This window comes from Salmo salar, chromosome ssa25 (genome assembly GCF_905237065.1).
Source record: "Salmo salar chromosome ssa25, Ssal_v3.1, whole genome shotgun sequence".
Lineage (NCBI taxonomy): Eukaryota > Metazoa > Chordata > Actinopteri > Salmoniformes > Salmonidae > Salmo > Salmo salar.
The window spans coordinates 20393407-20404284 of record NC_059466.1 but is presented as its reverse complement, the minus strand read 5'-3'; the positions used below and the strand labels follow the sequence as shown (position 1 = coordinate 20404284).

The following is a 10878-nucleotide window of genomic DNA, read 5'->3' as shown; positions in this document are numbered from 1 at the left end:
CCTCTCTAGGAGACAGAACGCATCTCCTTCCTGAGCGGTATGACAGCTGCGTGGTCCCATGGTGTTTATACTTGCGTACTATTGTTTGTACAGATGAAGGTGGTACATTCAGGCGTTTGGAAATTGCTCCCAAGGATGAACCAGACTTGTGAAGGTCTACAATTTATTTTCTGAGGTCTTGGCTGATTTCTTTAGATTTTCCCATGATGTCAAGCAAAGAGACACTGAGTTTAAAGGTAGGCCTTGAAATACATCCACAGGTACACCTCCAATTGACTCAAATTATGTAAATTAGCCTAGCAGAAGCTTCTAAAGCCATGACATCATTTTCTGGAATTTTCCAAGCTGTTTAAAGGCACAGTCAACTTAGTGTATGTAAACTTCTGACCCACTGGATTTGTGATACAGTGAATTATAAGTAAAATAATCTGTCTGTAAACAATTGTTGGAAAAATTACTTATGTCATGCACAAAGTAGATGTCCTAACCGACTGGCGGAGTGGTTGAAAAACGAGTTTTAATGACTCCAACCTAAGTGTATGTAAACTTCCGACTTCAACTGTATTTCCCCTCCATAGGCAAAGGGAAGTGGCATTGGAAAATGTTTTTTTAATGGCTGGCTGTAAAAGAATGTCAAGTGGGCGGTTGATGCGTAAGCAACATCATAAACCATGTGGTCATGGCACTTAACAGGAAGACAACGGCGTAGCTAGAATGTCAGAGACGTGAAGACCTGACCTAGGGTGCCTCCCAAATGGCACCCTATTCCCTATATAGAGCACTTCTTTTGACCAGGGCCCATAGGCCTATTTGGGATGCAGACCTACTGTTGAAACAGCCGGCTTGATGACAGTGTCCATTTCAATTAGGGAAATTAGCAATGACTGAGAAATCTGACAGCAAAATCTCCTCTCTCACCAAGGGACATTTACTGAATTGATATGCTGTATAAGGCCCCTTTTCTTCTACATAATTGCTCCCTAATTATCCATTAGTTATTCGATTACCCCTTTTAATCTGTAAGTCATGGGAGCGGGATGGGCTGGCTCTGTAAATGGCAGCTCAGGCTCAGTCATTGACGAGTTAGTAACTGCCCTAATGAAGGAATATGCTACTCACACACTGAACCCCTGAGAGACATTTTACATGTTGGCGGGCCATAGATATTCATGAGATTCTCTAATTTGTAATAATAAAGCTCGGAATTGCCACCAAAGTGGGGGAAATGGTTCTATGGTTATGGCGGTCGCTCTCTCTCTCTCTCTAACGACTAAACCTTATTTCTCAGTCAGCCATTAGCTAGTCAGAATAATGTGCTGCTCTGCACAATGGAAGTGGCTTCAGCACCGGTGCAAGGAGCCATTGTTAGGCTGTATTACTCATTCTTAGATATAGTCAGAGGTCTTAATAATGAGACTCCGCTCTCAGAGAAGATATTGGACAAAGGTTAGGAGTTATACTGTATGGGAGCAGTGAGGTGTCTCTACACTAAAGTATATTAATGATTATTTGTTGTCGGTCGTAAACGCATGCAGCAGAAACACAAAATGCCAGCCAGAACCAGATTCTACCATTTATTACACATACTGTATTACATTCTTAAATAAAAATGCTCCACTGAACAGTTCTTGCATAGATATCTTACAATACCAATTTAAAAAAGAATTATGAAACAGACCAGTAACAAAAATAAAGTTTTCTTCTTCCTTAATAAAGAACATTACCATACTAACATCATATAATACAAATAATAATATTTTTCAACACTTTGTACAGCAAAAATAAAAACAAGGAGAAAAAGAACCCAAGAGAAAACTGAAAAGGAAATGACCATGACAATGACAGGAGGAAGGGAGGCAGGAGGGGTGAGGAGGGAGGGAGGGAAGGAGGAGGGGTGAGGGAAGGAGGAGGGGTGAGGGAGGGAGGTAAGGAGCAGGGGTGAGGAAGGGAGGGAGGGAGGGAGGGAGGGAGGGAGGGAGGGAGGGAGGGAGGGAGGGAGGGAGGGAGGGAGGGAGGGAGGGAAGGAGGAAGGGAAGGCGGGCGGGTGGGAGGGAGGGAGGGGTGGAAGAGCAGAGGGTGAGGGGTCAGGGTCTGGTAGGAAGGAGAGGTGATGCTGTTGTTGGCATTATAGGGCCCCTGCAGAAGGAGTAAATGACAGAGAGGTGACGATGGAAAAGGTGTTCCCACTGTGTCACTGGGCTTCCATAGACTTACCAGGTGTAGAGGCTGGACTGGGACTAGACTACCTTGTGGAGGCTCAGCCGTACTGTAGACGGTCTGAGAAAAGCACTGGTGGGTTTAGTTCTGCTCTACAGGCTGAGGTGTGTTGTTGGCTGGGTGGGTGCCCCAATAGAAATATAATTAGATTGGAATTTGAGTAATTCTATTTCTATGTGTGGCCCCTTGACTGAGGATAGTTATTTCAGCTGCACATCCTGGTTCTGTCTGTCTGGCCATGAGACTCTCCACTTAGCAGATGGTAAATAGAATATAAAGTAAAGTACACTAACTCACCTCCTGAACTTGACACATGTCCAACACCTCAGGAAGACAAAGCCATAGAGATGAATCAACATTTATCAAGATGTACCCTCCTCTAACAGCACATGTCAGAGTGTGATGCCTGGGCCCCAGAGTTGGATGGATAAGGATTGGGGGACAAAGGGAAAGAAGGGGTGAGGTGGAGGGATACAGAGACAGGGGGGAAGAGTTTTGTCAATCCCTTATATACTGACATATCAAATATGGACAAACACAGCAGATACAGACACACTCCCTGATGCAGATGTACAACAAAAAGAACCATGAGTTTGGACATCCCAAACAGGACCAAATGAGGCACCTGCTACATGGCAATGAACAGAACCCCTTGAACCATCAAAACAACTGTCCAACATTATCTTACCATGCCCAGTTGCCATTGGCTGTTTAATGACAGTAGAAGGCCTAAATCATGCTAATAACCTATTAGTTTGATTGGCTAAAAACTAAAAATGAGCTACCTTATTGGTTCTTGTGGTTAAGTGCATCAGGAAGTGTCACAACATGTTATGTGGATATTTGACATTTGAGTGCTCCAACAGACTATGCTAGCATTAAGTAAGTAGGTACACTATGGAGTGTGCGCAGTAAGTTCATGTAGTGAAATGGTATGCTTGAGAAGATAGAACAACAGGAACATTAAAAGAGTGTGTGAAATGTATGTAGGAGTCGAAATGCTTAAGCACTGTTGCCTAGTAGTGCACAATACCCTTTAAGTTCCACCTAAAGTGTTGTGGTTAAAATGGGTCTACAGTAGGTCTAACGACTAATGTCTAATGTCTATGGACATTCTAGTGGCCTACAGAACTGTTATCAGACCTACTGTAAACCAGTCACTACCCATACGAGCTCATTGAGTTGAAGAGCTACTAATGTATCTATCTACAAAGCTGCCAGAAGCCTCACCAAAGTGACAACCCTACCTCATGGGGACCGAACGTGTGAGGCTTCAAGTTTCGGGAATGCTTAAGGTAGGTGTATGATGCAATCGTTCTTGGGATGGTTTTCGCAGGCAACAGTTAACCTAACATAGACTCGACGGTCCACCTCAGACATGACAGTTTGAAATATTACACTCCACTGTACTATTTTGCACTGTACTAAGAAGCTAATTGAACTAAGTCTACATTAGAATTGGTAGGCTGCTAGTTAAGTCACCCTTGAATTGGGCACCCTAAAGAGACTACCCAACCATATTTTACAACCATGAATGGACCATGAGATCGGCCACACTGAACATCAGACAAGAGATTGTAATGCAGGAAGAAGTTGGGTCAGGGTTGGGGAAGGGGGGGAATAATGGTGGAATAGTAGTGGACAGTAAAACGAGGTCATTCTTTCTCTCGCTCTCTCTTACTCTCTCTCTATTTTCATTCACAGCAGTTTACTTGTGAATCTGCAAATCTTTGGGCGAAAGTGTATACGTGTGCATTCAGCGTTCCTGCAGTTGATTGTGCATGGATCACTTCTCTGGGGGTTATAGAGAGAGGGAGAGACGGAGAGAGGGATAGAGGGCTATTAGAATGGCACGTGTAGAGTGCAGAAGGAGGGGGTGTGGGGGGTTGAGGGGATCTGTGTTGTAAATAGCTATAAGGGCCTGTAGGATTAATCATAATCTCATTTTAATCGCTAATCCATGAGATAAAAAGCACGGCTAATTTCATCATCATTTGGTTAATCCCTGGGGTAAACATTTTTTTTCTCTTTGTCAAAAAATATCTCTTCAATTTCGATCACTTTCTCAAATAAATATATATCTCTCTGGCTTTACGATAAGCTGCTGCTAATGTATTCTTGTTTGTTCTGTGGCAGATTCCACACTGGTTTCGTAACAGTACTTTGGACCGTTGAAATGAAACCATTTTGGCTCGCGGTCCCTGATGTTTTTTCCCCCAGATCTGTTTCCCTGTGACCAAAAGTCTTTCTCATTAGTGGAGTGCGACTGGAGAGACTAAAGGAGCCTCCACAGAGTAGCCTGCAGCGCTAATGCTAATCAGAGCTGTGGGATACTAGTGGCCAGGAAACTATACAGAGGAGCATATCCATGTCAGCAAGCAGTGTTTTACCAGGCGAGGGAAAGGGAAAGGGGCCTAGCTAGCTTCTTCTGGTGAGAATGCCACAGGACTGAAATAGAATAGGACTTTTCATTTGAAGTGGGGTTTTAGATTTGTCAGTGTGTACGCAAGAGGACTAAAGTTGGGCTAATTTGGATTTAAACTGTGTGCTGCTATCTTTTTAGCATGCAGGCCTGTTACGGGCTAAATTACCATGACCATTGTGTCTATTTCCTGTTACCCAGCAGGCTTTGCTGCAGTGGAAGCCGTAGAAACGGCTACAACCAGAAGTGAACGTCTACTAGAACGTAAGAGTGCTTGAAGAGTTTTCATTTTTTTGAACCTATTTGAAGTGCCAGTGAAGTGCATGGTGTATGGTTTTTGAGTTTGAGTGTTTGTTTTTACATCATTCAGCTCTATGATCCCAAATGAATGTGATTTGAGTGGTTCGTAAAGAAAATAAAATGTCAGAAACAAAACTAAAACGAATACATTATTGTCAGCTAATGTTAGACAGATTATAAGCTCCCCTAAAGTGAATGAATCAACCAACATACAGTACAATCCCAGTCTCCCACACTGTTAGTTTCAAACTTGTCCACCAGTCTACTGGTAGTAGTATTCTTTCTCACAATGCAGATTAGATTCACAATGTACCCTAAGGATGTGCCGTGCTATAGCTCGCATTGGGACACACACAGACATACCATTGCAATTCCGGCAAAAAGTGCCACAAACAAACCCCATATGATTGTACGTTGAAAGGGGGGTGTGGGGGGGGGGGCGTAATAAAAACAAATCCCCCTGCATTTCTCAAATTTTGGCATTACCTTGCATCATCCACCGTGGCAATAAAAAAATAATCACTGTAGCGTTAAAACAAAACAAAACAAGAAGAAAGAAGTTCCAACTAAAAAGTGGAAGCAAAACACAAAGATCATCGTAATCTCTTGTTTCACTTCGTCTTTTTGTTGCCGAGACACTGTTTTTGTGTTGGTAGAGAAAGAGCTGCTGCTGCGCCAGTGGTGCCAATAGGCCTGGTATGGAGGCGGCCAGCTTCCCAGATACCGGTGTGTTCTGTTCCAGACCCTGCCTGGCTCGAGGGTAGTTCCATGCTGGATGTTTTTGGTATTGATTGTTCGGAGCTCCACCGGCCCACCTGAGGGCAGCTCTGGGATCGTCTGTTAGATTCTGGCATGGCTGATACATAAACGTTACTATAGAGACAGTAATGGCATCTTCTCTGATAAAGCAGCCATTACAACTGATGTGAGGAGGCCAGGGTGGGTATGTATGCAAGAGGGGAAGGAAGTCGTACAGTAATAGTGATAGTATTAGTGATAGTGGTGTTGGTATTAATGCCCTGATTGCAAGGCTATGTAGGACTTCATAGATCTGGGGCATACAGGTGAGGAATCTGGTCCCATGGTGTAGAAGCTGATTGTTAACATACAGAGACTGAGAGACCTAGGCCTGATTTGTGGTGATTGATTGAACATGAGAACAAGCTTGTTTTCTCATTTCAAAGCCATTACCTCCAGCGGAATAAGATCGTCTTTTACAAAACAACAATTGCAAAAAAATCTTACTGAGAAAAATTTGGAGCAGAACAAATAATTCCGGGAAGCGATCTGAGTGTGTGTGTGAGAGGCTGCCATGCAGTGTTTTGTTTTCCAACTCCAACTGTTCATTAACTAAATCATTATTTGAGTCTTATCTCAAAGAGGAGACATGAGCAAAGAGACTGTTCTGTGTGTCGGTGTATTTGTGTCTGTATGGTGTGAGTGTGTGAGAGACAGATTTTTTTGATTTTTTATTCAGTATTTTATGCCGTTTTTTTTTCCTTTGTATTCTTTTTTTCAGTTTTTGTTGTATACTTTATGAAAAAAAAGCACAGATAACATTGAAAAAGTCAGTGCAGACAATGGATACGAAACAGGCAAGTCTCTCTGGGCTGATGAGGCCATGTTGTCCTTTCTACTACCCAGAGAGTTGGGTGTCTTTAGTCCCAGGTTCATGTTCAGTAGCCTATCAGGTTCCTAGTCTCCCAAATAGGGTGTGTGGTCACAGCAGACCAGCCTCCCAGGCCCCTCCCCCGCCATACTGGAGGAGATAGGGGGTTCCAAGGTGTATTTCCAGAATCCACACAAACAAAGCAAAAATACAATTTCCAGTTTTATGTTGTGTTTTGGCCCTGGCTTGGTGCTGATGCCTCGAAGGTCACGCCAAGGTTAGTTTTTAGTATCACACAGGAGAAAAACACAGAGTGGAAAACAGAGGTCCTTCTCTTTCATTTCAGGCCAACAATACAAATCCTTTTTCTTTCAGAGTTTCTTGTCATTTCTTTTTCTTAAATTTTTATCTCCTTAACTGTCAGTGCTAAATAGCAGGTACTGAGTTTAGCCTGTGTTTATGGGCCGGGGTGCGTTCGTTCGATGTTCCTCCCTTCCTGCCATATGTGCACATTCTTTCTCGTTTGTACTTAAAATGTTTTCGTTTTTTTCATTCAGTGAATTTTTAAGAAATTTCAGCTGAAAGAAAACAGACCATCATTCTTAATAATAATAATAATAATTAATTGTCTTTAAAAAACAAAGGCAAGAAAGTGTCGCTGCGCATTTGTTAGTTGTTGCCTGTGAGGTGGCAGGAGTGAAGCTGAGAGAGAAGAGCAGAGCGCCTCCTACAGGAGAGCCTGAGAGATCCACAGCAAGGTGCCTGTGGGTCACAGAGCTCACTCATTATCAGCAAGTGTCAGACCCTACTCCCACAGACACTGGCGGATTGCCCACTAGTTCCATTGGTCTCCCTCGTCTCGCTATTTTGGCATTGTTGTTATTTCACACGGTATAGCTTGCTGAGGGTTGACATATAGCTGCAGTTTGTGGGTTCTTATACAAGAGACAAAAAATTGGGATGGGATTGGGAAACAGCACACCAGAATAAAATGGTCAATAGTTATTGTTGGTTTGTGAAGCCCATTGTTACTTCTGCAAGTCACTGACGTTTGGCGTGTCAAAGTAAAGCAGTTCATAATTCTGGGTGAACCATTTCCTTTCCCAAGTTGCTCCATAGTTTAAATGTACAGAAAAGAAACAGTGGAGTGTAAATGGGTCGTAACTGGATCAGCGGATTGGTTTGGCAGTGTGTGAGTTCCCAACCCTGATTGGACAAGGCGTGGCTAATCGGATGATGTGATAAAAGAGAATTGGTTGTAGACTGTTGAGTAGAAGTGTGAATCATGGAAGTGTGAATAAAAAACAAGCTGCTCCTCGACTCTTTCACTCCATCACTCCATCCGTCCTCGGCTACCATCCGTCCGTCTGGAGTCGTGGCGTCCGTCTCTCCAGCGTGTCATCTCCCATAGTGCTTTGCTCCTGGTGTCAGGTCTTAGGTGGGTCTCTGCGGGCAGGGGCAGCCTCTGGATGGTGAGAGCCGAAGCTGCTGTGTGGTTCGTCTTCCATCCTGCCTACTTATTCTCTCCTTCTATCTCTCCTTCTCCCTCTCTTCTTCCTCGCTCTCCTCCTCCCGCTCCCTTAGATGTGCCTCTTCATGTGCAGGGCCAAGTGGTCCGACCTGGAGAAACACCTGGAGAGAATGAAAAAAAGAGAGGTTGTCAAAATCTACTCAATAACAGTTGGCATGTTAAATGCATGTTACATGTGCAACCAGAGGAAAACAAACTCTAGACCACCTTTACTCCACACACAGAGACTCATACAAAGCTCTCCCTTGCCCTCCATTTGGCAAATCTGACCATAACTCTATCCTCCTGATTCCTGCTTCACAAGCAAAAACTAAAGCAGGAAGTACCAGTGACTCGCTCAATAAGGAAGTGGTCAGATGACACAGATGCTACACTACAGGACTGTTTTGCTAGCACAGACTGGAATATGTTCTGGGATTCTTCTGATGGCATTGAGGAGTATATCACATCAGTCACTGGCTTCATCAATAAGTGCATCGATAATGTCGTCCCCATAGTGACCATATGTACACACCCCAACCAGAAACCATGGATTACAGGCAACATCCGCACTGAGATAAAGGGTAGAGCTGCTGCTTTCAAGGAGCGAGACTCTAACCCGGATGCTTATAAGAAATTCTGCTATACCTTCCTGATGAACCATCAAACAGGCAAAGGATCCATACAGGACTAACATCGAATCGTACTACACCGGCTCCGATGCTCGACGGATGTGGCAGGTCTTGCAAACTATTACGGACTACAAAGGGAAGAACAGCCATGAGCTGCCCAGTGACATGAGCCTACCAGACGGGCTAAATAACTTCTATGCTCGCTTCGAGGCAAGCAACACTGAAGCATGCATGAGAGCATCAGCTGCTCCAGACGACTGTGTGATCACTCTCTCCGTAACCGATGTGAGTAAGACCTTTAAACAGGTCAACATTCACAAGGCCGCAGGGCCAGACGGATTACCAGGACGTGTACTCCGAACATGCGCTGACCAACTGGTAAGTGTCTTCACTGACATTTTCAACCTCTCCCTGACTGAGTCTGTAATACCTACATGTTCCAAGCAGACCACCATAGTCCCTGTGCCCAAGAACACCAAGGTAACCTGCCTAAATGACTACCAACCCGTAGCACTCACGTCTATAGCCATGAAGTGCTTTGAAAGGGTGGTCATGGCTCACATCAACACCATTATCCCAGAAACCCTAGACCCACTCCAATTTACATACTGCCCCAACAGATTCACAGATGACGCAATCTCTATTGAACTCCACACTGCCCTTTCCCACCTGGACAAAAATAACACCTATGTGAGAATGCTATTCATTGACCCAAGTTCCTTGGTGTCCACACCACCAACAAACTATCATGGTCCAAACACACCAAGACAGTCATGAAGAGGGCACAACAAAGCTTATTCCCCCTCGAGAGACTGAAAGGATTTGCCATGGGTCCTCAGATCTTGAAAAAGTTCTACAGCTACACTATCGAGAGCATCCTGACCGGTTGCATCACCACCTGAGATGGTAACTGCTCGGCCTCCGACCGCAATGCACTACAGAGGGTAGTGCATACGGCCCAGTACAAGGGGCCAAGCTTCCTGCCATCCAGGACCTCTATACCAGGTGGTGTCAGAGGAAGGCCCAAAAAATGTCCAAAGACTCCAGCCACCCTAGTCATAGACTGTTCTCTCTGCTACCACACAGCAAGCGGTACCGGAACACCAAGTCTAGGTCCAAAAGGCTTTTTAACAGCTTCTACTCCCAAACCATAAGACTCCTGAACAGCTAATCAAATGGCTACCCGGACTATTTGCATTGTCACCCCCACCCCCATTTTTACGCTGCTGCTACTCTCTGTTTATTACCCATGCATAGTCGTGTTTACCTCTACCTACATGTAGATATTACCTCAATTACCTCGACTAATCTGTGCCCCCACACATTGACTCTGTACCGGTACCTCCTGTATATAGCCTCGCTACTGTTATTTTATTGTTGCTCCTTAATTATTTATTATTTTTCTATTTGTCTCATTTTATTTAAAAATGTTATATTACATTTTCTTTTTTTTTTTTACTTCAGTTTAGTTAGTAAATACTTTCTTAACACTTTTTTTCTTAAAACTTCATTGTTGGTTAGGGCTTGTAAGTAAGCATTTCACTGTAAGATCTACACCTGTTGTATTTGGCACATGTGCCAAATCAAATTTGATTTAATTTTGATCAATAGACAGTAGGTACAAATGGTTACGCATTCAGATAGGTAATCGGAAGTCTGAAAGTTCCATTTCTGCATGACTGATCTGTGCCTTTAGCAAGATGGATGCCCAGATTTGAAACAGTACAGGACATCCAGATGTTGGCTGGATCACTGTTGAGGTTGGAATGGACACTCAGATAATCTCTGTAAAAATCAGTGATAAGTTACCATGCTAGAATAGACTGTGCTCTCCTGCTGCTGATCTGAAATGACAAACACTTGCAGAGGTGTATATGAAACAGAAAAAAATGTGGATAATAATCAGTGTTTAGTGATTCTAGATCAGCAGCTAGTGTATGTGTGAGAAAACAAGGCGCTGTGTAACACAGACGGAGTGAGGATCAGACACACAATGACAAAAAACAACATTTATCCCTTAAAAATAACAAATAATAAACGACATCTCGCTTCATTTTTCTCACATTAGCGACTGAACGCTATAAAATGAGGACATGCCAAATCAGCAACAGGATTGCTCCTTCTCTTTCGTTTATTAAAGAGCATGAGCGATAATTCTCCAAAACGCAGCCACAAATCAAGATCCCTG

General features: G+C 43.6%; 1 protein-coding gene across 1 annotated transcript in view; it reads right to left on the bottom strand.

Moving 5' to 3' along the window:
* Positions 1 to 2329: 2329 nt before the first annotated feature.
* The window catches only part of LOC106586293 (Krueppel-like factor 7), a 70397-nt gene continuing 61848 nt past the window's right edge, over positions 2330 to 10878 (bottom strand). Inside the window, exon 4 of the mRNA XM_014173427.2 lies at positions 2330 to 8180. Coding sequence (XP_014028902.2) covers positions 8129 to 8180 — 52 coding nt within the window. The 3' untranslated portion in view covers positions 2330 to 8128. The remainder of the gene's footprint in view (positions 8181 to 10878) is intronic.